At 68.5% G+C, this 25,353-nt stretch overlaps 7 protein-coding genes across 7 annotated transcripts; 3 read left to right on the plus strand and 4 right to left on the minus strand.

The window, feature by feature from the left end:
- Window positions 1-585: 585 nt before the first annotated feature.
- On the plus strand, window positions 586-3,364 carry RHOBADRAFT_34277 (uncharacterized protein; the record flags this gene model as incomplete). The annotated part of the gene is made up of 12 exons (XM_018413185.1): window positions 586-1,017; window positions 1,155-1,343; window positions 1,364-1,444; window positions 1,522-1,662; window positions 1,738-2,018; window positions 2,093-2,182; window positions 2,254-2,401; window positions 2,510-2,617; window positions 2,679-2,757; window positions 2,829-2,966; window positions 3,030-3,182; window positions 3,246-3,364. Coding segments are annotated over 12 exons (1,959 nt in total), but the record flags the coding sequence as incomplete, so codon positions are not given.
- A 1,140-nt stretch (window positions 3,365-4,504) lies between these two features.
- RHOBADRAFT_24668 (carbohydrate esterase family 4 protein) lies at window positions 4,505-6,562 on the minus strand. The gene is made up of 6 exons (XM_018412647.1): window positions 6,488-6,562; window positions 6,325-6,360; window positions 5,838-6,217; window positions 5,539-5,720; window positions 5,221-5,433; window positions 4,505-5,137 (listed from the first exon to the last, which is right to left on the minus strand). Exons 1-6 carry the CDS (start codon window positions 6,555-6,557, stop codon window positions 4,789-4,791), a joined length of 1,230 nt encoding a protein of 409 aa, XP_018272884.1. The 5' UTR covers window positions 6,558-6,562; the 3' UTR covers window positions 4,505-4,788.
- A 701-nt stretch (window positions 6,563-7,263) lies between these two features.
- RHOBADRAFT_51825 (uncharacterized protein) lies at window positions 7,264-9,468 on the plus strand (the record flags this gene model as incomplete). Its single annotated transcript, XM_018416034.1, has 6 exons — window positions 7,264-7,780; window positions 7,847-8,332; window positions 8,411-8,522; window positions 8,659-8,742; window positions 8,827-8,939; window positions 9,077-9,468. 6 exons carry the CDS (start codon window positions 7,264-7,266, stop codon window positions 9,271-9,273), a joined length of 1,509 nt encoding a protein of 502 aa, XP_018272885.1. The 3' UTR covers window positions 9,274-9,468.
- A 253-nt stretch (window positions 9,469-9,721) lies between these two features.
- RHOBADRAFT_42049 (uncharacterized protein) lies at window positions 9,722-13,058 on the plus strand (the record flags this gene model as incomplete). Its single annotated transcript, XM_018413997.1, has 5 exons — window positions 9,722-10,328; window positions 10,402-10,431; window positions 10,501-11,757; window positions 11,828-12,926; window positions 13,007-13,058. 5 exons carry the CDS (start codon window positions 9,722-9,724, stop codon window positions 13,056-13,058), a joined length of 3,045 nt encoding a protein of 1,014 aa, XP_018272886.1.
- A 379-nt stretch (window positions 13,059-13,437) lies between these two features.
- Window positions 13,438-14,520, minus strand: RHOBADRAFT_42050 (uncharacterized protein; the record flags this gene model as incomplete). Its single annotated transcript, XM_018413998.1, has 2 exons — window positions 13,438-13,799; window positions 13,944-14,520. The coding sequence occupies 2 exons, from the start codon at window positions 14,518-14,520 to the stop codon at window positions 13,438-13,440; spliced, it is 939 nt and encodes a 312-aa protein (XP_018272887.1).
- A 376-nt stretch (window positions 14,521-14,896) lies between these two features.
- On the minus strand, window positions 14,897-18,458 carry RHOBADRAFT_24672 (uncharacterized protein). Its single transcript, XM_018412648.1, has 9 exons — window positions 17,951-18,458; window positions 17,529-17,881; window positions 17,164-17,472; window positions 16,890-17,085; window positions 16,633-16,805; window positions 15,791-16,552; window positions 15,592-15,705; window positions 15,278-15,524; window positions 14,897-15,209 (listed from the first exon to the last, which is right to left on the minus strand). The coding sequence occupies exons 1-9, from the start codon at window positions 18,063-18,065 to the stop codon at window positions 14,971-14,973; spliced, it is 2,508 nt and encodes an 835-aa protein (XP_018272888.1). The 5' UTR covers window positions 18,066-18,458; the 3' UTR covers window positions 14,897-14,970.
- A 1,400-nt stretch (window positions 18,459-19,858) lies between these two features.
- Window positions 19,859-20,779, minus strand: RHOBADRAFT_64598 (uncharacterized protein). The gene is made up of 2 exons (XM_018418523.1): window positions 20,463-20,779; window positions 19,859-20,350 (listed from the first exon to the last, which is right to left on the minus strand). The coding sequence occupies exons 1-2, from the start codon at window positions 20,752-20,754 to the stop codon at window positions 20,013-20,015; spliced, it is 630 nt and encodes a 209-aa protein (XP_018272889.1). The 5' UTR covers window positions 20,755-20,779; the 3' UTR covers window positions 19,859-20,012.
- Window positions 20,780-25,353: the final 4,574 nt, after the last annotated feature.

Below are 25,353 nucleotides of genomic sequence, written 5' to 3' on the forward strand. Positions count from 1 at the left end.
GGCTCGGGTGGTTGCGCGGTTCGGCTGGGAGGTGCTAATGCGGGTTCTGGTGACTCTGAGCAGGTGCAAGTCGGCGCACGAGAGGAGTGAGGCGAGGAGAGGCCGAGGTTGAAACGACGAGAGGGTCGCCCCACTGACTTGCTCCTCCACCATCGCCTCGCCTCCTCTGCTGAGCGTGCGAGTCCCCTGAGCGACTGCTCCTGCCTGCCACCCATGTCGGACACGCCGCAGCCCACCCCGGTAGCCGCCCCCGAGCCGACACTCGACCCGCGCCGCAAGCCTCATCTCGCCGTCGACCCCGCCAACCAGCCCGCGCCCGCAGACGACACCGAGATGCCCCAAGAGCCTCAGCAGGCGTCTCAAGAGCCTGCACCGACTGATCCCGCTCCCGCCGACCTCGCCGCCGCCGCCGAGCCTGAGCCCGCCGCCGACGATTCGACCCCGCTCGCCGACCCCGCCGACCAAGCAGCACCGCCGCAAGAGCCCGTCCAGGCCGACTCGAGCGCTCCCGCAGTATCCGAGCACCCTGTCGAGACGCCCGCGCCCGAGCCCGAGTCGCAGCCGTCGGCCTTGAGCCAGCTCGCAATGGACACTGAGCCTGCGTCCGAGCCTGCATCCGAGCCTGCAGCAGAGCTGTCCTCGAGCACTCACGAGGGACCAGGAGCGGCGGCAGCGGCGGCGGCTTCGATCGGGAGGGAGGCGACGAGCACGCCGACCACCATCTACAATCAGGCGGCGTCGGCGGGAGACGTTCCGGCCGCGGTCGCGACGCCTCCTCCGCCAGCAGCCGGCGGTGCGCCCGACGCCAACGGCGCCGGCGGCGAGGCGCCTCGGGCCAAGGCGGGCGCTGCGGCGACGAGCGGGCTGTCGCGGGTTGCGCAGCTCACGGCGAGGGTCGAGAAGGACCCGCTCGACGGCGAGGCCCAGCTCGCGCTCCTGCAGGACGCCGAGTCCAAGGGCGACCTCGAGAGAACTCGCGAGGTGTACGAGAAGTTCCTCGCCGTGTTTCCCGACGCCGTGAGTCCACGCACCCTCCCTCGTTTTTCGTCGTTCGCCCTGCCGCAACTCGATCTTTCTTCCCTCTCCTTCTCTGGCCACCGAGAGGCTCTTGTGTCTTGGAGAGGCACTGTACTGACGCTGCGCGTCGTCGACAGGCTCAGCAATGGATCGCCTACTGCAACCTCGAGCTCACGCACAACCTGTTCGACCGCGTCGAGGCCATCTTCGGCCGGTGCTGCCGCTCGTCGACCTCGGTGGACCTGTGGCGCTTCTACCTCGACTACATCCGCCGCGTCAACCCGATCGACCCGGCCAACCTCGACCTCGCCAAGCAGGCTCGGTCCGTCATGGCGCCGCGTTCGAGTTTGCCCTGTCGCACGTCGGACACGATCGCCGTGCCGGCGACATCTGGGGCGAGTACATCGCGTTCCTCAAGGAGGCGCCGGTGCGTCCCTCTCTCTCTCGCATCTCCCTCATTCTCTCCTCGTCGAACGCGCACTGACCTTCGCCGCTCGGTCACAGACTCGCGGCACGTGGGAGGACCAGCAGAAGATGGACCAGCTGCGCAAGGCGTTCCAGCGAGCCGTACAAGCCCCGCTCAACAGCGTCGAGATGATCTGGCAGGACTACAACGCGTTCGAGAACAACTTGAGCAAGATGACGGTGCGCCCTCTTTTCCCTTCTCGTCCTTCCTCCTCGTCTCGCGCACAATCTGACCTCGTGCGACATATCCTGCAGGCCAAGAAGTTTATCGCCGAGCTGTCGCCCGCCTACATGACGGCCCGCAAGACCTTGCGCGAGCTGCGCGCCCAGCACGACCACCTGTACGCTCCGCTCCTCCCTCGCCGGCCCGATTGGTCCGCCCCCGAGGAGCGTGAGGCCGTCGAGGGCTGGAAGCGCTACCTCGCGTTCGAGGAGACCAACCCGCTCGAGCTCGAGGACCCGAACCTGCTCCATCAGCGCGTCAACTTTGCGTACCGCAAGGCCATCTCAAAGCTGCGCTTCCACCCCGAGATCTGGTGCGTCTCCCTCTCGCTCCTCCTGCGATTCGCAATCAAGGCGGGCGCCGATTGACGAGCCCGACGACCGACAGGTACCTCGCGACGAGCTTCAACCTGCGCATGGGCCGCGTCGAGGACGCGCACAAGCAGCTTCGGGAGGGTCTTTCGGCCAACAAGAGCAGGTGCGCCCTCGTCTTCTTTACCCTCTCGCGCAGGCCCAGCACTGATAGCGCTCGCGCCGCACGTTCCGCAGCCTGCTCCTCGCCTACACGCTCGCCGACCTCGAGGAGGGCAAGCCCGACCTCGCCGCCGCCTACGCCATCTACGACTCGCTCATCGAGCACCTCAACGCGCGCGTCGCGCAGCTCGAGGCCGACGCCGACGCCGAGATCTCGGAAGCCGTTGCCGAGCGCGAGGAGGTCCATGCGCAGCAGGTCAAGGAGCGCGTCGCCGAGGGAGGAGACGAGGACACGGTCGACGAGCGCGAGCAGAAGGCCGAGGAGCTCGAGGCGCTGAGGAGCGAGATCCGGGAGAGGCGCAGGCCCGAGATCGAGTCGGTCAAGAAGGCGGTCGCCAACGTCTGGATCACCGAGATGCGCTTCGCGAGGCGGTCGGACGTGCGTCCCCTCTCTCTGCCACTCTTTCAGACCAACTCTGACGACCATCGTCGGCATGCAGGGCCTCAAGCAGGCGCGCAACATCTTCCTGCGGGCCAAGAAGTCGCCCAACATGGCGTGGCAGGTCGTCGAGGCGAGCGGTGCGTCCCTTTCTCTCTCTCTCCCTCCTCTCCCTCCCCGTGCGACGTACTGACCCTCTTCTCTCGCGCAGCCACGATGGAAATGTACTGGAACAGCGAGCCCAAGGTGGCGACCAACGTGTTCGAGCTCGGCTTGAAGATGTTCGCCAACGAGCCCGACTACATCCTCCGCTACCTCGAGTTCCTCATCCAGCAGAACAACGCCAACAGTCCGTCCCTCCTCTTCCTCTTTCCCGTCCCTCGAGCCAGACTGACAACGTCCTTGCCTGCAGACGCTCGCGCCCTGTTCGAGCGCTCGGTCTCGCTCCTCGGGCCCGACCAGGCCAAGCCGATTTGGGACCGCATGGCGGCCTACGAGTTCCAGTACGGCGACCACCTGGCGGCGCAGAAGATGGCCAAGCGCTACGCAGAAGCATTCCCCGACAGTGCGTCCCGCCGTCCCTCCTCTCGCCTCGGACGAGCTTGGCCCTGACTTCCCTCTCCTGCAGCGCCCGCCACGACCCGCTTCGCGCAGCGTCACCAGCACCTCGGCCTCGAGGACGCCTTTGCACAAGACCTCGGCCCGTCCTTCGTCCGCCAGCTCAAGGGCGACACGCGCTCGGGCCGCTCGGCCTCGCCCGAGGAGCGCAGCCCGCGCAACAAGCGCGGCCTTTCGGCCGGCCCGGACAACGGCGCCGCCGCGCCTGCCGGGTACGACGCCAACGAGGGCGGCGACGCCAAGCGTCCTCGTCACGGCCCGTCGCCGTCGCCTGCTCCTCAGCCGCAGAGCAACCTGGCGGGCCCTGGCGGTCCCGGCGGCCCTCCCGGCGGCCCAGGCTGGAACTCGGGCATGGGCGACCATCGTCGCAGTGCGCCGCAGGCCCCGCCGGCGCTCAACCGCGCCCAGCCGTACATGCTCGACCCTCGCGGCGCCGACGTCGCCATCCTTCCCGACGCCGTCGTCTTCTTCCTGTCGCTCCTGCCCAATGCGTCGTCGTTCAACGGGCCGCACCTCAACCCGGCGACGATCATGGACATCATCGGCACGACCATCCTCCCTGGCAGTGCGCCCGGACCCGGCTTGCCCGGCGAGCGCCTCGGCATCCCTCCTCGGCCCAAGCCGCAGCGTCCGGCCTTTGGCAGTGCGTCTTCGTTCTTCCTCTCCCTCAGTCGAGCGGTGGCAGGTACTGACTTGAGCACTCTCGGCGTCTGCAGGCGGCGGTCCTCCTGGAGGTGGCTACGGAGGCGCGCGCAGGTACTGAGTCGAGTAGCTCGTGCGGCGCAATCGAGCTACGGTATCTTTCTGCATCTTCCGAGCCAACGGTGTCGACTTGCCGAGAGTGAAAGACGAAAGCGGGAGAGCATCACGTGCAGCGGTCAAAGCGTCCACCAGCCTTTTCCTCCTCGACGGCGCGGTGTGGTCGTCGGCCATGGTCTGGCGAGGTGTCGCTTCGGCGCCCATCGTCGAGTATTCGTCTTGATAGGTCGATCCCGCGCTGCACCGTAGAGATAGAGCGAGGTTGCACAGCGAGAAATCGAGTCCGTCCTCCTGGACTTCCTCGTGAGCGCAGAGTCGGGCGGGCACTACCATGGTAGGTCTGTAGATTCGGGCCCATCGTTGAGGGCTCGTCTCACTTAGCGTCGCGAACGTCGAGCTGAGCCGGACTGGCTGCTTCTGACGCGGTCAAAGCGTCCGACGACGCCGTGCTCGCTGAATCGCGCCCGTCTCTCTTTCGTTCTCTCCTCTCGAGCGATCCCTGACAGAACGCACGTCGTGCCACGAGACAGTGTTCCAGCGAGGGAGGGAAGGAGAGAGGGGAAGTGTCTTTGCCCGAGAGGGAGAGGGGGAGGGGAAGGAGGCGTGCTCGACAACGTCCACTGCGGAAGCGACGAGAGAAAGGCGTGACGGGGGTATATATGCGAGTCCAGGAGGTACGTCGACGAAGGGAGTGTAACGGGGTGGTCCTCTATGCACAGCTAAGGAAGGGCGAATGAAGGAGAGACGGGGAGAGAGAGGAGGAAAGGTGACACGAGGGGCGAGATACAGGCCCTTTAAGCGAGAGCGGCGACGGCGACGAGCCCGACAACGGCGACACTGCCGGCGAGCGACGAGCGCGACAGCGCGCTGGCGCCCGAGTCCTTGTCCGTCGACGCCTGCGCGTCCTTGCTCGGGACGGCGACGCCGGCGCTCGACACGGTCGCCGACGAGCTCGCACGCGCCGAGCCCGAGCTCGAGACCGACGCCGTCGAGGCCGACGACGACGCGCTGCTCGTGGCCGACGAGGCCGACGAGGTCGAGTTCGAGTCGGGGCCCGAGCCGATGACGAACGACGTGTCGAACGGCCCGTCGTTGTTCTTGCCGTTCTGGTACCAGTCGAGGTTGAACAGGTCCGGGACGCACCTGCGGTTCGAGGAAAGGGGTAGAGCGTCAGGATCGACGACGGCGGCAAGTGGGAACGGAGGGGGAGGAAGAAGCGGACGCACCTCGCGTCCCAGCCGTGCTGCTTGATGCCCGGATACGTCGAGATGAAGGCGTTGACGATGAGCGAGCCCGTCTCGTGCTCGAGGCCGATGCAGCCGGGCGACTTGGCGCCCGTCTGCCACCCACGCAGCTCGGCCTCGAGGTCTGACGCGCCCGACAGGCCGTAGGCGGCGCACGCCGAGCCCGGGTTATCGTTCAGGCACCAGTCGTTCGAGCTGAGACGGTGCAGGAAGGGGGCGAGAGAGGGCGGGAGGGAAGTAGGGAAGAGGATGGTCAGGACGGGCTCGAACGGCGAGGCCGGGCCGAAAGTGAGGACGCACTCGCGGTTCCAGCCGACGAGCTTGAGGCCAAAGACCTCCTCGGCGATGGCGCGAACACGAGCGTCGGCGTCGCCGTACGGAGGACGCCAGAAGGCCGGGACGATGCCGTTCGAGTGGTCGAAGATGGCCTGAGCGGTCCAGCCGAGCTCGCCGAGGACCTGCATGTCGTCCATGGTCGTCATCTGCGCGCAGCCGAGGTCGTCAGTGCAGGCACGCAGAGAGGCGCGCGAGTCGCGGGGCGCGCTCGAGCCCGCCTCGAGGCGAGAATTCGACGAGGAGAAGGAGGGACGGCGACGCACGTAAGGGTGGCTCCAGGTGTGGACGGCGACGTGGCCACCGATGTCAAGGACCTTCTTGAACGCGTCCGGGTAGTCGACGACGTTGGTGCCGATGAGGAAGTGCGTGCCCGTCTGGTTCTCCTTCTCGAGGAAGTTGTACAGCGGGATCGAGGCCGGCACGGGGCCGTCGTCAAAGTTGATGGCGTACATGCCGTCGGGCGCGTCGTAGATGTCGTTGTCGCCGAAGCAGTGCGCCTGGGACCACGAGCAGACGCCCTTGTCGTCGGTTGCGACGCCGCCCGAGTAGAACGGGACGCCGTCGCTGTTGAGGCGAGCGGGCGCAAACGACGGGATCTTGCCGGCCGCCTTGGCGGCGTTGTACGTGTCGATCCAGGGCTGCCCTGCGGACGACGACGCGAGAAAGAGCGACAGAGAGAGGCTGGGTCAGGGCCCGTTCCCCGCGGTTTTGCGGAGGTGCGCTCGAGCGCGAGGAGAGAGAGGAGCTCACTGGGAGGAGGACCGCGCTGCAGAGGTTCAGGGTAGGCTGCGCGACGACGACGGCGACGAGGTCAACACGACCGGCTCTAGTGAAAATCGTGGGAGAGTCGACGACGCGACAAGGCGGTCGACTCGGGGGAGGTGCCTGAGGCGGAGGGAGCGCGACGACGCACTGTTGCTCTGGCGCTTGTACAAGGGCGACGCGAGGGCGAGAGGCGCGAGGAACAGGAGGCTGGCGAGCATGCTGGGCGGGTCGGCGGCGGCGGCGTCGGAATCTCCGAGGAGGAGAACGAGTGTCGGGGGCGAGGGTCGAGGGTCGAGGGGCGAACGAGAGGGCGCGGGCGGTAGGTGTACTCGGTGCGGACGCGCTTGTGGGTCGTGCGAGGCGAACGAACGAGAGCAAGAGAGAGTGAGAGGGAGTGAGAGCGAGGGGAGAGCCAAGCGAACGGGTCGAACCCAAGTTGGATCACTCTCGAGCGCGACACAGTGTCGATCTCCTGTCTGGCACGCGAGGCTTGCGTCGGCCCCCGCTCGGCAGCTCGACGTTTGCCTCCTGCGTGTGCTCCAGCTCGCTCGGCTCGAAGGGAACTGCAAGGGAAACTCGAGCGAGATCTCTCGGCCGCGGGCAACCCGGGTCGCTCTCTCTCTCTCTGCTCGCGCGTGTACATACATGCTCGCTGTCGCTCCCTGAGTATGCGTGTGCGCCGCTCCGCGTTCGAGAGGGACCCGTGCGGGGGAAGCGCGAGAGCGAGCGAGCTTGGCTCGGAGCAAGCGAGACCAGCCGCACTCGGACGGGTGCGCAGAGTGGGTGCACAAGGTGGCAGTGCAAGCCAGTCGCACAGCGAACGATCGAGATGCGACAGAGTGTCGGTACACAGCGCGTGCGTGAGCTCGAGGAGGAGGACGAGATGGAGTGGAGCACCCTCAGCGCCCCTCGCTCCCCGCCAGCATGAGCTCTGTGCTGCGCTCGACGCCAGCGCTCTTGCGACAGCTTGCACGCGCGACGAGCACCCGACCGCTCGCCCTCGCTCCCTGCACCTGCTCGTCGCCGTCATCAACCTCCGCCCCGTCTCGCCGCCTCCTGTCGTCCTCGTCGCGGTCCAAGATCGCCTCGAGCGAGCACCGCAACGAGCACGCCAACCCGTCCACCCTCCTCACCGACCACCCCGTGCCGGATGTCGAGTCCATCTCCCGGCTCGAGGGCCTCATGCGCCTCGGCGAGAAGCTCTCGCGCGAGGCCAACAAGATCGGCACCGTCCCGGCCCGCCTGCGAGGCGTTGGCGTCTACGAGCGAGGGCAGGGCCCGCCCGTCCCGCCGGCCGCGCGCGACAGCAAGGAGCTCCCGGCGACGAGGCGCATGGCCGACTCGTACGTCCAGATGGACCTGCCGTTCTCGCACGACGAGGGCTTGCGCGAGCAGTACGTCGGCGGCCTGTCCAAGGTCCGCATGGGTCGACTCATGGAGGGTGCGTCCCTTTCTTCCTCTCCCTCGGCGCGTCGAGCCGTCACTGACCTGCACCTCGTCCCTCCAGACTTCGACTCGCTCGCCGGTGCGGCCGCCTACCGCTACGTTCTGCCCGACGGCGCCGAGATCAGCGACGCGTCGGGCGTCTTCTTCCTCGTCACCGCGGCCGTCGACCGCATGGACGTTCTGCGGCCCGTGGCCAACCCCGACGGCTCGGTGCCCGACATCCGCCTCTCGGCGCACGTCTCGTACGCCACCTCGTCGTCGCTCGAGGTCTTTGTCCGCATGTCGACGGTCCCGACGACGGACAATGACAGCGAGACGATCCTCCTCGGGCGGTTCGCCATGGCCTGTCGGTCGGCGCAAGGCGGCAAGTTCCCCGTGCCCGAGCTCGACGTGCGTGGACCCGAGGAGCGCGCCGTGTGGCAGATGGGCAAGGAGATGCGCGAGGGCAAGACCAAGCGCAGCCAGCAGAGCTTGACCAAGACGCCGCCGACGGCCGACGAGGCCGCCATGATGCACGAGCTCTTCCTCACCAACTCGGACATCTACGGTACGTCCCACCTTCTCTCTCGCTCTCGGATTCTTGTGTCCTTCCGAGGTCGCGGAACTGATTCTCAAGCCCTCACAGACCGCAAATCGTCGACCCCGAACTCGATCGTCTGGATGGCCGACACGCGAGTCAACTCGGCGACCCTGATGCACCCGCAGGAGCGCAACGTGCACAACAAGGTCTTTGGCGGGTGCGTCCACCGTCCTCTCCCTCTCTCTCCTTCGCCCGCGCCCGAACCGTCGTCCTGACGACCGGCCCTTCTTCCTCTCCTTCGCGCGCTCCTTCTCTCGCCGGCTCCCCTCCTCCCTCGCGCACCTTTCCGACAGGTACCTCATGCGCATCGCGTACGAGACGGCCTACAGCACGGCGTGTCTCTTTGCCCGCTCGGCCGTCACCTTCGTCTCGCTCGAGTGCGTCCTGCTCGTCCTCCTTCTCCTTCTCTTCCCCCCGAGTCACAGCGGCCAACTGACCCCTTTCTACTTGCGCCACCACAGCGAGCTGCAATTCGCTCAACCTGTCGAGATCGGCTCGCTGCTGCTGCTCGACTCGAAGGTGACGTTCTCGCCCATGCGAGGCGAGCACCGTTCCTTCCACGTCTCGGTCGAGGGTGCGTCCGGCTCTCTCTGTCTCTCCTCTCCTCCTCTCTCTCGCCTTCTCTCTCGAGCCCTGCCCCACTGTCCGTGTATCGCGGGCACGCCCAGCCGAGGTCGAGAGACTGACCTTGTTCCTCGTGCCGGTCCACAGCTGCGACGTGTGACCTGTACACCGGCGAGCGCCGGCTCACCAACGTGTTCCACTGGACGTTCTCGAGCGACCGACCGCTGCAGCGCCACGTCCTGCCGAGGAGTTACCGGCAGACGATGCAGTGGCTCGACGCGCAGCGGCGGCGCAAGGTCGGCATCGAGGTCCGCAAGGGCTACGAGCAGGCCGTCGAGCCTTAGTTCGCGCCGTCCCTGTACCCTCTCTGTACCCCCTTAGGCATTAGACTTATAGAATAGCCCGCACCCTCACTCGCCTCCCTCGAGCTTGTCGCCCCGTCCCTTCCCTCGACCGCCCTCCCCCTCCCTTCCCGCCTTCGAGCCAGACGATCTGTAGATGCGGTGATTTCTCTAGGTGCAGTGAACGAGTCGGTCGACGCGAGCGCTGTCGAGATCGGCCGTGTTTGCGGCGCTTTCACGTGCGCCAGGCGCGACTTGGCGAGGAGAGGAGGGAAAGGCTCTTGTTCTCGTCCTCTCGTTCGCTCTTATCTGCATCGAGCTGCCGCCGAGCGAGCAGCGCGCCACCGCAGCGCAGCGCCCAGCACGCTCCCTGCACACCCTCGGCACCGCCCGCACCTCGTCCCCCTCGCCCCTCCTCGCCTCGCCTCGACCCACGACAGCGCGACGCGGCATGCAGCCACCGCTATCGGCGCGGCCACGCCCGCCAGCCCGCCGCACTACCTCGAAGAGCACCTTCACCGCCCTCCCGACCCCGTCCACGCCTCGCCGCCGCCGCTCCCAGCTCGAGTCGTCGACCATCGACGCCGGCGCGGGCCGCGACGACGACTCGTGGGGCCGCGCGAGCGGGCACCGTGTGTCCCTCGGCTCCACCAGCAGCTCGGCACATCCCCGTCCCGCCCACCAGGCGCGGCCGTCGCTCGCCAGCAGCTGGAGCGAGGCGCGCGGCGAGGCGACGTTGGATGAGCTCGAGGGTCCTTCCTCCTCGCCGCCGAGCACGCCCGTCCACTCACATGCCCTCGTCAGCAAACTCAGCAACCCGTCCATCTTGCCTGTACCCTTCCCGGCCGCCGCCGTCGACGACCCGTTCGCCGCCGCCGCCTCCCTCGCTCCGCCCGCGACTGCTCCGCAGCTCGACCTCGCGCTCGGCGACTCGACGGGCCTCGGCATCGACGAGGGCGACACGACCATCGACATCGACGCGCTGCGAGGGCTCAGCCGAGAAGAACTCGCGCGCATGCTCCAGGAGGCCGACCGCATCATCCGCGACAAGGAGCAAGGTGCGCCCGCCCGCCTCTCTCCCCTCTTGCGCCGATCGAGCACGTCCTGACTCTTCCACGTACTCGCACGCAGAGCTCTCGACGTTTACGGCGGCCGGCGAGGGTGAGTTGTCGCCTTGCGCGTCGCGCAAGCTGTATCACGAATTGACCCCGTCCTTTCCCTTCACTGCAGAGCTCCTCAACGAGTTCAACTCGCTCCGACAGCGCCACGAGTCGCTCTCCGGTCGCACGACGGCCACCTCGGTCCGCGCAAGCCCGCAGCGGTCGTCGCGCAAGTCGACCATCTCGGCCGCCACCTCAAGCCCTGTCGCCGACGGCAAGCGCCGGCCCCAGTCGTGGCGCACCTCGCTCGGCCTGCCGCCGCCTGCCAGTACGCCCGGCGAGGCGACGTCGACGCCGATGGCTGTGCGCCGCGACCGCCTGTCGAGCGCCGCCAGCTACCGCATGCGCGACGCCTCGTCCGACATCAGCCCGAGCGCCACCTTCCGCTTCCGCGCCGCATCGTCCGTCACGCCCGAGGTGTCGCCTACGTCGACTCGCCGAGGTGCGCCCGCAGGGCAGGGCCGCTCGCCGATCAACGGCAACAAGGCGCTCCTGTCGCCGGGCGCGGCCGCCCACGACCTCGCGTCGCTCAGCCAGGTCAACTACGCCCTGACGCTGCAGCTGAGCGACCTGCACGCCGGCGTCGAGGAGACCGAGCGCGAGGGCCGCAAGCGCCTGCGCAAGCTCGAGCGCGAGCTGCAGGCCGTGCGCGAGGACCTCGAGCGCGCCGAGCAGCGCAACGCGCTCCTCGAGACCGAGGTCGAGCTCGTCAAGGAGCGCGAGAACGAGCTCGCACGCTCGACGAGGGTCGGCCCGACGCCGAGGAAGCCGGCCGTCACGCCGCTCGCGCTCAACCAGTACGACGAGGCGTCGGCGTTCGACTGGCGGGTGCGGCCGACCCCTCGCCCCGACTCGCTCGGTGACGACGCCGAGATCGACCAGGACAACTCGTCGCCCGCCCGCAACTTTGGTCCGCCGGCGCTGCTCGGCAAGACGCTCGCCTCGAACGCCATCTTCGCCCACCAGCCGACCTCGCCACCCGCAACGACGTTCCCTTTCCTCGCCATCGACGACAACGACGACTTCCTCGGCACCTCGTTCGCCCTACCGACACGCCGCGAGACCGTCGTGCGCTCCGTCTCGACGTCGTCGCTCGCGCCGCTCCCCCTCCCGATGCAGCTCGACCCGTCGCTCGAGCGCCAGGCCGACGAGCTCGTCGATCAGCTCATTCACAAGATTGACGAGCTCGAGAAGACCAACCTCGACATCGCGCTCGAGCGCGAGCAGATGGAGCACCGGCTCGCCATGGCGCAGGAGGAGGTCGACGAGTGGAAGGAGCGGTGCGACGAGCTCGTCGAGGGCAACGCTGTCGGGCGACTCGAGTGGGGTACGTCCCCTTTCTCATGACTCCTGTCGACGTGCGGGAGAAGCCGTCACTGACAGCCGCACCCACGCAGACGGTCCAAAGGGCGCCATCACGTGGCACTCGGACGACGACGCCGACGCCGACACCGACAACCCTCGTCGGGCCGCTCGCCCTGTCCAAGGTCATCGCATCACTCGTCGTTCGCGCCTCCTCACGCAGACGGCCAACACGCCCACGTCGTTCTCGTCGGGCCTGTTCTCGGGCTCGACCTCGGACCGCGACTCGGCGTCGCCCGACACGAGCCCCGTCTTCTCGAAGCGCACGCTCGAGCACGAGCTCGGAGACGACTTTGAGCCAGAGCGTCACCACGAGTCGTTCGCGCGCGACGTCGACTCGTTGTCGTCGGTCGTCGTCCGCTCGGGCCGCCCGCGCGCTCGTCGCTCCCGCCACCTCGCCGACCTTTACGGCCCTCCCTCGAGCGACGTGCCCGTCACGACGGCCGACGACCTGCTCCCGGCGGGCAGCTTGCGCTGGGCGGGCCCGCCCGAGGCCGAGACGTACGCCAAGCTCGAGCAGGCCGCCGACGCGCTCGTTCCGGCATGGGCAGACGACGACTACCTCGCGGCGTCCTCTTCTTCGCGCCGCGGTGAGCGGCGACGCCTCGGCGACGCCGGGCTGTGGGACGAGCCGGGCGTGCGCTCGCGGCGGGCCAAAGGAGGCAAGCCGAGCGAGGGTCGGGCCAAGGGCAAGGGCAGGGGCAAGGGCAGGGCCGCCTCGGTTTCGGCAGTGGGGCACCAGAGCGAGCACGAGGCGCGCGACGACGGTGCGAGGCAGTCGGCGTCGCAGACGCGGCGCCGTCTCGCCCTGCGTCGGCTCGGCCGCGAAGCGTCGACCCGCACCGGCCTCGAGGTCGTCCACCTCGCTCACGCCGACACGGACGACTATCGACGCGACCGCAACGACGACGTCCCGTCGTCCGACGAGTCGGACATCTCGTCGGCGTACGACGAGCTCGACCACCCGCTCACGCGCACGGCCGACTACTACCCGGTCGCGTTGCGGTCGCGGTACCACCCGCGCATGCTCGCCACCATGATGACCGACTCGGCTGTCCAGCACCTCGTCAGGCTCGTCACCTGGATCCAGTTCCTCGTCGTGCTCGGCATGGCGCTCGGTTTCGCCCTTTGGCAGTGCGTCCCTTCTCTCTCTCTCTTTCTCTCGCATCCTTGCGGGCCCGCATCTCATTTTCCTCTCGTTCTTCCTTTCGCAGAGGGCCCAAGAAGACACTCGGACTCGTCGACGGCCGCCGTCGCCTGCGCTGAGTGCGCTTCTTCCCTCCCTCCCTCGCTTGGTCCCGCTCCCATTTTGTGCCTTCCCTCCCTCCTCGCCGCGTCTCGCCGACTCTCACGTCGGACTCTCTCCTGTCTATCTGTGTGTAGAGCGGTGTCGTGCAGGGCGTTCGCCATCGCCAATAGTCTGTCTTCTCAGCGACCTTCTCAAGTTGAGCACGAGAGCCGTTTCCGCCCTGCCCGCCTTCCTACTCGCCCTCTCTCTCTATCTCTCTCTATCTCTCTCGCTCTCTCGCTCTCTCGCCGCAAGCTAGTCGTTCAAAGAGAGTACAGCAGAGTCTACAAGAGCGGACGAGAGGAAAAGGGAAATCGCAATTGAGCGGAACGGCGTGGACGACGACGTGACACGGGTCTAGTGGCGCCCGTCGTAAAAAGGAGAGGCGAAGAAGTCGGCGAGAGCGTGCCACGGCGGCGTCGGGTGCGAGCCGCCGTTGCCGAAAGAATCGGCAGCGACAGGGTGGAAGCCGTGAGGCGGAGGAGGCGGGTGGAACGGCGGCGGCCCGTACCTGTAGCCGTGACGCCCACCGCGAGAGGGGAAAGGCGGAGGAGGAGGAGGAGGCGGCGGGCCGAAGAAGCCGAGGGCGAATGGCGGAGGAGGTCCGTGCGGCGGACCGGAAGGACGAGGTGGCAGGCCGTGCCGCCCGTGGTGGCCATGGCGAGGAGGAGGCGGCGGTGACGGGCCGGGGAAGTGGTGGCGAGGAGGAGAACGACCGTCTGTGGGCGCGAAGGTCAGGAGAAGGGTCGAGGTCGAGGATGAGAGAAGGAACGAGGACGCACGCCTGCTGTGCTTGTCGCCCTTGCGGCCGCCGTCGCGGCACCTTCCCCTCTCTGCTCCCGCTTGATCTGCCTCTGACTCACTGTCGCTGCTGCTGCTCAATGACGAGCCCGAGCGCATCTCCCAGCGCTCGTGGCGGCGATTGCCGGCCCCGCCGGGGCCCGGGCATCCGCCGCGTCGACCGCCACCGCCGCGTGCGACGGCGAAGCGAGAATACGCTTGGCCGTGGTGGTGGTGGTCGTGATGGCGAGGGCGGTACGGCGCATCGAACCCGTCGTGAAGGACGTCGCGAAGGTCGTGGGCGAGCGACGCGTCCTGCTCGAGCGCGACACGGACCGATTCGAGCAGCGCCATCTGCACGTCGCGCACGGACTCGCGCTGATCGTCGACGACAGGACGAGCGACGCTGAACGCGAGCGACAGGCTCGGCTGGGCGACGCTGCCGAGCCAGAGCTCGCGCACCTCGTCGTCGGACGAGACCGTGATCTCGTCGCCGTCGTCGTCGACGTAGGTGACGTTGATCGGCGGCTGGTCGAGGGCGAAGCGCTGCTGTACACGCTGCACGAGGTCGGCCCAGGACGGGATTGGCTGCGTCGGCAGGGCAACGATGCGAGTCTCGCCCGTCGCGACGTTCGAGAGCTTGATGTCGAGAGTCGACATGCTGGAGGTGTCGAGAGGTAGGGAGAGAAGAGGAAGACGAGACCGTCGCCTTTATCGCCTCGTACGCCTGCGAGTGATTGGGCTTGGCGAGCTGCGAAAGGTGGCGAGTCAGTGCTGCGGGTCCAGGACGAGCGACTCATGACGAGCTCTCGCAGCGTGCACGGGCCGCAGCCGTCGTTCGCAGCCTCGAGAGCCTCGCAGGACATGCGTGCGCGTTGCGCAGAAGCGAGGCGGCGCCGTCTCCGAGCCGAGGTCGTCGTGCCGGGCGCAGCAAGCCGTCGCAGCGAGCTCCACGGCAGTCCGACTGCGAGAGCGACAGCGTCTGTGCGAGAGAAGGAGAAAGAGGAGGCTTTGAGTCTCGTGGCCGCCGAGCAGTAGTGCCGAGAGGTTAAAGAGAAAGAAGAGGAGGCGGCCATGTTTACAACAGGGACGAGGACCAGCCCTCGCCTTCTACTGCAAGACCCACCGCCCTCCGACGAGCTTTTGCGTCATCTGGACGGGCTTGAGCTCGATGCCGACGCCGGGGCCGAACCGAGGAACGACGATGATGGTGCGCGAGTCGGTCCCGGCCGACGCGTTCGAGGCGGCCTTGGCGGCGAGGGCTTGTGCGGGCGTCTCGACGGGCTTGCTGAAGGTGCACATGGGCCGACCGAGGACGGGGAGCCAGGCCGGGTTCACCTTGGTGATGGCTGTGGACGAGGAAAGGCGTCGTCAGGAACAAGACGGGGCTCGAGCGCAGGGAGAGAAGGGGACGCACTCTTGAGCCAGACCTTGTGCGTGCGGTGCAACTCGTTGAAGACGATGAACTCGGGTGGCGAGCTGTGGAACAGGTTGGACGACGGGTGTATGAACAGGTCCTCGTCGATGCCGAACGCTCGGTAGGCGACGCCGCGAGTCGAGGCGACCTTGGCGAACGACAAGTTGCTCGTCTTGTCGACGAGGTCCTTGCGGATGGCGACCTGGTCGATGAAGGCGGCCGTGAGGAGCTGACGCAGGACCTTGAGCTGTCGGAAAAGGGACGAAGGTCAGGCGACGAGATCGAGGACGAAGGCAGAGGGGGTTCGAGCGCACCTGCGTCTCGTTCGGCGGCGCAAGCTTGGGGACGAAGCCGGCGTCGACGCCCGGGAACGTCATCTGCACGATGCGGCTGATCTGCTGCCGCAGCTTGTGAATCTCCTGCATGGCCTGTGGGTCGAGACGAGGCTAGTCAGTGACGCCGAATCGCGGGCACGACGAGAGGGATGGAGGGAGAGAGAGAGAGAGAGCGTACCTTGATGCGAAGGAAGTTTGAGTCGCAGAAAGCGTCGCTCGCGCCGGCGTACTCGTACGCGCCGACCGCGCTCAGGAACTTGAAGACGTCGCTCGAGCCCTTGCCGAGCGCAGCGTGACGCTGCTGGACCTGGTAGAACGTCTTGCGCAACGCCTTGCGCTCCTCCTTGGCGCGGATCTCGGGGTCCCGGATGTGCTGGATCTCGGCGCGCGAGAGCGGCTTGTCGGCGTCGGGCTCGACCTCGTCGTCGTCGCCGAGGTTGGCCTCGCGGATGAACGGGTCGCCGACCGACAGGGCGCACACGATGGCGACGACGTAGGGCAGGCAACCATGCTGCTGGCCGGCGACGATCATCTTGGCGAACCGAGGCGAGAGCGGGAAGAGCGCCATGCTCTGGCCGAGCGGCGTGATCTTGCCGCCGACCCTCGACGTCGCCTCGGACGCCTCGAGCGCGCCCAGGTTGACGAGCGTCTTCTCGGCCCGGCGCAGGGCGTCGCGGTCGGGAGGCGTCGGGAAGGGAAAGTTGGCGACGGCGTCGATGTTCATGCCCTTCATCGTGAGGACGATGCCCTCGATCGGCATGCGCAGGATCTCGGGCTTGGCGAACTGGTCGAAGTGCTGCTCGAAGACGGCCGACGAGTACAGGCGGTAGCAGTGGCCGGGACCGGTGCGACCGGCTCGACCGGCACGCTGCGCCGCCGACGCCTTGCTGATCCAGTCGACCTCGAACGACTGAATGCCGCTCGCGTGGTCAAACTTGCGCTGTAGAAGGGGAGGGCCAGGGTCAGTTCGGCGGCCGCAGCACGAAGAGAGAGACGGACGGAGAGGGAGAGGGAGCTCACCTCCTTGGCGCGACCGGTGTCGACGACGTACTTGATGTTGGGGATCGTGATGGCCGTCTCGGCGACGTTGGTCGCGACGACGACGAGGCGGTGGCCCGCAGGCGGCTCGGCGAAGACCTGCATCTGCCGCTCGGTCGCGAGGAGCGAATACAGCGGCAGGACGTGCAGCGGCTCTGTGGCGCGAGGAGCGTGAGCGAGTCGTCGAGAGAGGGACGATAGAGAGAGGGTCGATAGAGAGAGAGAGAGAAGGGACGCACCGTCGACGTCCTCCTCCATGTCGAGACCCTGGAACGCCTCGTCGTCCATGTCCTCGTCCGACTCGAGCCCCTCCTCGTCGTCCTCGTACACGCCATCGTCCACGTCCGCCGCGAGGTCCTTGTCCGCACCGAGCTCGACGTCCTCGGCCTCCAAGTCGTCGCTCACCTCGACCTTGCCCCTCAACTTGGCGTCGACCTCGGCCTCCTCGGCCTGCTCGTCCTCCCGGCTCGCCCCCGCGTCGCGCCCGTTGCGCATCGCCGCCGCCCGCTTGACGCGCTCCTTGCGCGCCGCGATCGCCTTGGCGCCGAACTTCTTCTCGAGGCGCTTGCACAGCGAGACGATCTCGTTCTGGCCGGTGCAGAAGACGAGGACGCCGCCGGGCGGGAGCCGGGCGTGGATGCGGGCGACCTTCTTGTACGCCTGGGCGAGGTAGTCGTGCTGGGTGCGCCGAGCGAAATGGACCGTGACCGGGTGCTGGCGGGCCGAGATGTGCAGGACGGGTGGCGGGGTCGAGAACAGGGTCGGGTTCTCGGCAAAGTCGGACACGCGCAGGGTCGCCGACATGATGACGAGGCGCAGAGGCTGCGCAGAGAGCGAGTCAGTGAGGAGAACGAGAGAGGAAGAGGAGGAGGAGGAACAGGCGGGCGCACCTTGGCCCCCTCACGACCCTCGCGCCACTGCTTCTCCCTCAGCTTGGCGACCCGGCTGAGCACGCCGATGAGCACGTCCGTGTTGACACCGCGCTCGTGCGCCTCGTCGACGACGACGACGCTGTACTTGGTCAGGAGGAAGTCGGCCGCGAGCTCGCGTAAGAGGACGCCGTCCGTCATGAAGACGAGCTTGGTGTCGGGCGAGGCGGTCGTCGAGTAACGGATGCGGTGCGCGACGAGCGACGAGTCGGCGGCGAGACCGAGCTCGTTGCGAACACGGGCCGAGGTCGAGAGGGCGGCGACACGGCGAGGCTGCGTGATGGCGACCATGCCCGGGTTGTCTGCGAGGGTCGACCGAGGTCAGTCGACGGCGCCGGACGTCCAGAGAGACAGGGGGAGCAGGGACGCACCGCTCGAAGCATCGCCAAAGCCGGCCTCCCACAAGAACTGGCCGACCTGGGTCGTCTTGCCCGAACCCGTCTCGCCGCACAGGACGACGACCGGGTTGCCGAGGATCGCCTGCATGACGCGGTCCTCCTCCTTGACGACGGGGAGCTCGGCCCTGGACGCCTCGATCTCGGGCGTGCGCGTGACGGCGACGTGAACCGTCTTCTGCGGCGGGAGCGTCGGCAGCTCCTCCTTGGGCAGGACGGCGCCGAGAGGGCCGGTGATGCCGCTCGGGTCGACCTTGTTCTTGAAGCCCGAGCCGGCCGGCAGGAGCGGCGTGTAGGTACCGTCGTCGGCGTCGACAGGCCTCGGCGCCGCCGCGTCCTCGCCCGCCGCCTTGCGGACCTGCTCGTCGGCCCATGCGCGAAACGCGCCGCGCTCTCGCGGCGGCGCCTTGGTCCCGCCCGCCTCCTCGTCCTCGTCTGCGTCGTCCGACCCGCTGCCCCCGTCCCGCGACCCGCCGTCGCCGACTGAGCCTCCCTCGCTCGAACCCGAGCCGCCCTCCTCGACGTCGCCCTGCTGCTCGCCCTCGATGCCCTTCCACTCGTCCTCCTCCCCCTCCCCCTCCTCGCCCTCGTCGCTCCCTTCCTCCGAGCTGTCAAACTCGCTGCTGTCCGCCTCTGGCTCGGGCTCGGCTTTCGCCTTGCCCTTGCCCTTGCCCTTGCCGACAGCGCCGATGAGCTCGCGCATGCGGCCGCGCTGCTTGGGCGCGCGCTTGACGACGGTGACGGTGGCGCCTGCGGCGAGAGCGCTGCCGACGGCGGGCGGAGCGGATAGAGGAGGGACGGCGCGGGAAGTCGAGGGGGCGGTCGAGGTTGACGCGACAGGTGCGGCCGATGCCGCCGACTGGACAACGACGCCGAGCGAGCCCGACGGGTTGAACGGCTGCGTGTTCTTCTTGGCCGACGGTGGCGCGGACGTCGAGAGCGCGAGGGCCTGCTGCGGCTTGACGAACTCGCGCTCGAGCGGTGGCTCGTCGTCGCCGGACAGCATGTCGACGTCGGCGTCCGCCTCGTCGGCGTCCTCGTCGCTCAGGTGCTGCGCGCCGGCGTTGGCGCGGTCGAGGATCTTGCGTGCACGACCGCGCCGGCTCTCCTCGAGCGCAGCGGCGTGCTCGAGCTTCGAGGCCTGCGACTGGAACTGCTTGGAGCCGAGGGCGGACGACGAGGCGAACTGGAGGTTCTGCGTCTGCGTCTTGCTGTATCGAACGAGAAGTCAGCTCTGGTGCGCGTGGAGAGAGGCGGAAGGGAGAGGAGAGCGAGGCGACGTACGCGAGCGAGGCGATGAGGTCCTTGCGCTCCTCCTTCTTGAGCTTGCGGTCGATGAAGGCGTCGAGACGCTTGCGCTTCTTGGCCGACATCTTGGGCTCTGCCTCGGTCGGCTTGGTGGCGAGCAGCTGCGGCGGCGGGATGAACAAGGAGGTGAGCGAGTTGAAGCTCGAGGGAGGGGGCGCTGTCGCCCGGCGTCGCGGCGGGCACGGCGAGGGAGAGAGACGGGGTGCACCTCTGCCCTGCGCTTCTTGCGGACCTCCTGGTCGATGATGTCGGCGTTGCTGTCGTCGTCGACTTGGTCCGGGTCGACGCGCTTGCGCTTGCCGGACTCGCGCTTGATGGCGCGGCCCTTCTCGTTGTGGCGGGTGCGGGTGAAGCCCATGGTGGCGCACGGTGCAGCAGTGCACTCGGAGCGAGCGCGAGAGCGTGGGAGGAGCGGGTCGTGGCCGTCGCGGGGACGAGCTGAGTCTCGCGCCCAAGTCGACTGCGGCCAATCGCATCGCTTCATCTTCTCGCTCGCCCGCTCGGCCCTCGACGTTGCTCTCCCTCTCGCGAGACGAGCGGCCGCTCTCACGCGCTGCACTCTGCTTCCTCGAGAGAAAGAGATAAATCGAGTGCGCGTTGCCGAGCGATACAAACAGGGAGAAGGAAGGACGAGGGGGACGAACGGGTGTTGTACGACAAGCTATGGACGAGGATGCGCGCGACAGAAGTCACGGATTAGGGTGGGTAAAGTAGAGTCTCGGCCGCCTCCTCAGACCTCGCGCACGCGCACGACGACGCCCTCGAGCTCTGCCTCGCGCTCGTCGAACGTCCTCCTCGCCTCGCTCATGGGCAGGACACTCTCGACCCGAGGCTTGAGCGCGCCGGCATCGACGACGTCGCGCACCTTGTCGAGCGTGTCGCGGACGGCCTCGCGGCTGTCGCCATCGGCGTCGACCCGCCAGTACGAGATCTGCTTCTTGTCCTTGCGAACGAACGCGCGACGAAGCGAGCGCAGCGACGCGTTGTAGTCCGACTCGCCGAGCTCGTCGCCGACCGTCGTGATGAACCGGCCCGAGTTGTGCAGGATGCGGCGCGAGGCGTCGTAGACTGCGAGGGCGACAGAGGGCGGGCGAGAGAGGCAAGGGAAGAGGAGGAGATTGTCAGTCCGGTACTCACAAGGCCGGATAGAGAGAGAGAGAGAGAGAAAGAGAGGACGCACGCCTGCGACCGCCCATCGTGTCGATGACGACGTCGAACGAGCCCTCGTGGAGCCCGTTGATGGCCGCGAGCGGCTCCTCGCGCAGGACGTCCGTCGCGCCCGCCTCGCGCAGGGTCGTCTCGCCGTCCGAGACGCTCATCGAGCACTGGGCGACCATCCACAGGTCGCGGGATCCGGCGACGCCCGGGCGGTAGTGGTGCGCGAGCTGGAGGCAGAGGTAGCCGACGCCGGTGTGCGCGTTGAGGACGAGGACCTTGGACCCTTTGGGGAGCGAGTCGCACAGCGACTGCATGATGAGCATGGCCGAGGTGGCGGCCGAGGGGAGGGCTGCCGAGATCTCGGGCGAGAGCGAGGCGGGCGCGGCGGCGACGTGGTCGCGCGAGAGGATGACGAGCGACGCGAGGCCGCCAGACTGCGAGAGTCGAGGACAAAGAGAGTCAGTCGAGCCGCTCGGCAGGCGGGACAGGAGGGAAGGGAAAGGCTGAGAGGGAGACGCACCTTGCGAAGCGGGCTCAGGCCCCACACGAGCTCGCCCTTCTTGACCTTGCGCACCTCGGCGCCGATCTCGAGGACCTTGCCGACGACGGCACGACCCGGCACGAAGCCGACGCCGTTGGTGCCCCTCGCGAGCTGGAAGACGCGCTCGCGGTCCCACCGGTCGACGCTCGCGGCGATGACCTCGACGACGAGCTCGTCGCTGCGGATGCGCTTGCGCATAAAGTTGGCGTCGAGCGTGTCGTACGTGAGATCGAGCGTCGGCTCGAAGCGGCGCTTGCTGCCGCTGTCGCCGTCGGTCGACCGGCGGAAGAGGCCAAAGCGGCGCGACGTCTTCTGCTGCTTGCCGTCAAAGCGGCGCGCAATGGCGAGCGAGGTCGGGGTCGAGCTCGTTGCGCTCGGCGGGAGGTAGCTCGAGACGGGTCGGGCGCGGGACGCGAGCGAGGTCGAGCGCGTGAGGTCGGACGGGGCGACGGTCGACTCGGCCGGCGGGGCGGTCGTGATGGGCGGTGCCGGTGGCGGAGGAGCGACGACGGGACGCTGCATGATGGGCCGCTCGACGACCGAGAACGACGCTGACAGGCGGGGCGTGCGCTGGTCGAACGAGGCGAACGACGGCGCCGACCGCTCAAAGTCGGACCGGATCGACCCGGCCGGCGACTGGGTGCGCGACGGCGGCTGCATGAGCGACTCGGCGGGGAAGGGAACGGCCGGGCGGATCAACGAGCTGCTGCTCAGGCGGCGGGCCGGGTTCTTGGGCGGTCGGACCGGCGTGAGCTGCGGCGCGCTCATGACCGAGATCATCGACAGGCCCGACACGGACCGGCCGTCGTCGCTCTCGTCCTCGAGCGAGCGCCTTGGCGCCGGCGACGCGTCGAACAGGGACGAGGGTCGGGACGAGGACGGCTCGTACAGCGACGAGGCGCGCAGGGACGAGGTCCGAGGGTTGCGGACGACGACCGGCGCCGGCTCCCGAACGGCCTTGGACGACGCGAGCGGCGGCTGGAGGAACTTGGCCAAGCCCTTGGGCTTGGGCCCGGACGCCGCGATCGACTCGAAGTCGTACGAGGACGACGTCTTGGTCGAAGCCGGGCGGCTCGCCGACGTCGACGTCGACGTGGAGCGGCTCAGCGGCGACAGCGCCTGCATGCGAGGCCGCTCCATGTCCATCGAGCGCGCGCGGCGGTGCGACGCCGGGACGTCGCTCGACGAGCGGTCGGCGAGCGACGAGGTGCGCGACAGGCCGTTGGCGCTCGACGACGAGGTGCGGATCGAGCCCGCCGGCGACAGGCCGTCCTTGCGGAGCCAGGCTGGCGACGCCGACAGCGTGGCCGTGGTCGACAGGACCGAGCGGCGGTCGAACTCGTCGGCCGCGACCGCCTCGGCCTCAGCCTCGGCCTCCTCGGGCAGGCCCTCGAGGACCTTGGCGCGCGAGCGCAGGCTCTTGACGCTGCGAGGGCGGGGCATGCTCGGCCGGCCGCCGTTGCTGCTGCCGTTGCTGCTGACGCTGCTGCCGGACCCGCCGCCCGCGCGCAACTGCTGCACGGTCCAGTGCGGCGGCGGGTTGAGCTGGCGCTTGGGCTGCGGACCCTGGCTCGTGATGAGAGGCTGGATCGGCTCGCCGAGGGTGCGGATGCGGTCGAGCCAGTCGGGAACGTCGGTCGACGCGCCGTAGGCGTACGAGCCGCTCGACGAGGCCGACAGGTCCGAGTTGGCCGGCGACGACGAGCGAGGCTGGGCGTCGAACGACGAGACGGACGACGGGGCGTACGAGCGAGACGGCTTGGACGACTTGACGACCTCGTACACGGGCTGGAGGTTGGGCGCCCTCGAGACGACGGGCTCCTGCGTCGGACGGCCCGAGCGTGCGCGCTTGTCCTTGACGAAACGGGCGAGGACAGGTGGCGCAGGTGCGGGCGCTGGGGCCGGCGAGGCCGAGACGCGAGGCGCCCTGGCGGGCGGCGCCGGCTCCTCGGGCGTCGGCGCCTCGTCCTCGTCGTACTCGCTCGAGCCGGTCTCGTCCTCGCTCGCCTCGTCCTCGTCCTCGTCCTCGTCCTCCTCCTCGACCTCGTCCATGCTGCGGCGGACGGCTTTCTCGCGCGCCGGCGAGTCGCCCTTGTCGCCCTCGTCGACCTCGAGCTCGACGCTGCCCCGAACGCCGATCCGGCTCTGCTCCGACTCGGTGCGGGTGAGCTTAAGGCGCGGGACACCCGGTGCGGCGGTCGTGTCGTCGACGGTCTCGTCGGCGTCGGGCTTGAGCGGCGCGAGGGGAGGCGCCGCCTCGAGGAAGGGCGACGGCAGAGGATCGGCGGCGAGGAAGGGCGACGGGACGGGGAGGTCCGCGTCCTGCTGCGGAGGCTTGTCCTCGTGGGGAGCGGCCTTGGCGGACGAGTCGTCGACGTCGCCGGCTGGCGCGGCGCCAAAGATCTCGTCGACCGAGTAGAAGCGGCCGGGCACTGGAACGGGCAAGGTCGTCGCGTCGTCCGAGGTCGGCTTCTGCTGCGAAAAGGCGAGGCCGTCAGCTCATGGACGTGGGAGGGGGACCGAGAAAATGAAAGGGACGGACCTCGCTCGGGTAGGCTGCAGGTGCGCGGACCTCCTGCACGGGCGTCTCGACCTCGACGACCGGCTCGACCGGCTGGACGGTCTCGAGCGGCACGAGCTTGGACGAGCGCGACTTCTTGACCTTGCGAGGCTTGTCGCCCTCGAGCGTGAGCACGGGCAGGTACGGGTCGGCAACCGCGTAGATGGGCGTCCTCGGCTCGGACGAGAGGGCCGACGACGACGACGACGTGAGCGACGGCGTGGTGGCGCCCGACGACAGGTGGCTCCTCGGCGACTTGGAGCGCGACGGGGACGAGCCGCTCGAGAGGGTAGGCGAGGTCGGGAAGGACGGGCGCAGAGGAGGCGAGGTCGACGAGGACGACGAGACGGCCGACGAGTACCTGCGGCTCGGCTGGTCGGCGCCGCCGTTCGAGCCGAGGCGGGACGAGTGCGACTTGGGGACCGGCGGCGCCGTGTCGAAGCGGCTGCTCCTGCGCGACTCGAGCGCCGTCGTCGACGACGAGTTGGACAGGCTGCGACTCCTCGAGGCGCGGTCGTACCCGCTCGGCGCCGGGGCAGCGGCGCTCTCCGAGGCGTCGCGCGACGACGAGCCCTTCTTCTTGGTGCGCCGCTCGCCGGCGCCGCCGCCCGGTGCCGACATGAAGGTGCGGACGCTGCCGCTCGCACTCGCGCCGCTCGTCACGCTGCGCCCGTCCTCGCTGCCCTCGTACACGCTCCCGCCGGCACTCCTGACCGACTGGGCGCCGCCGCCGGCGCGCGCCTGGTTGCCGAGGCCGAGCGAGCGGCCGACGACGCTCGGGGTGTAGAGCGAGCGCGTGCCGCCCGTGAGGCCCTTGCGGCCCTGGAAGTTGCTCCACTCCCACTGGCCGTTGACCCACGCCGGGCCCTGGGTGGACGTGGCCGAGCCGGACGAGCGGATCGAGCTGGGGCGCGAGGTGGACGGCGACGAGAACCCGCTCGACCCGGGCTGGCGTCGGTGCGACGGCGGCCGATTCGGGTCGTAGATGTCCTGGTACGAGCGCGTCGGCTCGCGCATGATGGCCTGGAGGATCGAGGGGCCCATGGTGGTGCTGGTAGGCGAGGAGGACGGGTGAGGGGGAGGGGGTGGGAGGAGGAGGAGGAGGCGCGATGGATGATCGACGAGGAAGGCAGGTTCTCGTGCCGCGGTCGGACGAGGGATGCGGTGGTGGCCCGAGTGCGCGCGTGCAGTGGGTGCAGGCGGCTGCTCGTGGACCCGTCGAGAGCGAGCTGGGGGTGGGCGGTGGGCGAAGGTCGTTGGTGCGAGTCGCGGCGAGCCTGGCCTGGAGAAATGCGAGCTCGCCCGCTCGGGCAACCTGATCGACAGGCGTCACTCGACTGAAATGAATCCGAGGCGCGCCCGCCCCGCGCAAGGCACCTCGCAGCGCGCACGCTTCAAGTCGATCCTCTGCGCCCTCGATGGATCGCTCGAACGGCGCAAGCTGTCGAGCCAGCTGATGGCTCGTACACACGAGCGCACGTCAGACGTTTCCTCTTGCGTCCCTCTCTATCCGAATGGAGCAAAGACCAAAGCGAGTGTCGTTGCGACAGAGGTGGCGGAGAGACGAGCGACGACGGAGGGAAGCGTGAGGAGGAGGAGGAGGAGGTCCAGCGTCTCTCGTGAGCGGGTCCCTTCTTCTCGTCTGCGAGCCAGTGCCTGTCAAGAGATGCTCCGAGGTCGAACTGCCGAAGCGGCACCGAGTTTGAGGCGAACAAGCGCGGACGAAGCAGTTTGAGAAGGTCGAGCGCTCGAGCCGCGCCGTCCAAGTTCCTCGCCGAGCACAGCTTACGGCGAGGCTCGACTGGTTCGAGG

Source organism: Rhodotorula graminis (assembly GCF_001329695.1).
Source record: "Rhodotorula graminis WP1 unplaced genomic scaffold RHOBAscaffold_3, whole genome shotgun sequence".
Taxonomy (NCBI): domain Eukaryota; kingdom Fungi; phylum Basidiomycota; class Microbotryomycetes; order Sporidiobolales; family Sporidiobolaceae; genus Rhodotorula; species Rhodotorula graminis.

Bases quoted from the DNA above. Each gene is read 5' to 3' on its own strand.
- RHOBADRAFT_24668 (XM_018412647.1), bottom strand. From the start codon at position 6,557: ATGCTCGCCAGCCTCCTGTTCCTCGCGCCTCTCGCCCTCGCGTCGCCC. The intron at 5,434-5,538 runs GTGCGTCCTCAC...GCACCGTCTCAG, and splicing joins CTCGTCGGCTGGAACCGCGA to CTCGAACGACTGGTGCCTGA. The intron at 5,138-5,220 runs GTGCGTCCGCTT...CTCGAACCGCAG, and splicing joins CAGCACGGCTGGGACGCGAG to GTGCGTCCCGGACCTGTTCA.
- RHOBADRAFT_24672 (XM_018412648.1), bottom strand. From the start codon at position 18,065: ATGCAGGCGATCCTCGGCAACCCGGTCGTCGTCCTGTGCGGCGAGACG. The intron at 17,882-17,950 runs GTGCGTCCCTGC...CGACCCTCGCAG, and splicing joins CTTTGGCGATGCTTCGAGCG to ACAACCCGGGCATGGTCGCC. The intron at 17,473-17,528 runs GTTCCTCCTCCT...CTCTCTGCGCAG, and splicing joins GGGCCAAGGTGCGCCCGCCT to CCTCTGCGCCTCGTCATCAT.
- RHOBADRAFT_64598 (XM_018418523.1), bottom strand. From the start codon at position 20,754: ATGCAGTCGCTGTGCGACTCGCTCCCCAAAGGGTCCAAGGTCCTCGTC. The intron at 20,351-20,462 runs GTGCGTCCTCTC...TCGCCCTCGCAG, and splicing joins CACGATGGGCGGTCGCAGGC to TCTACGACGCCTCGCGCCGC.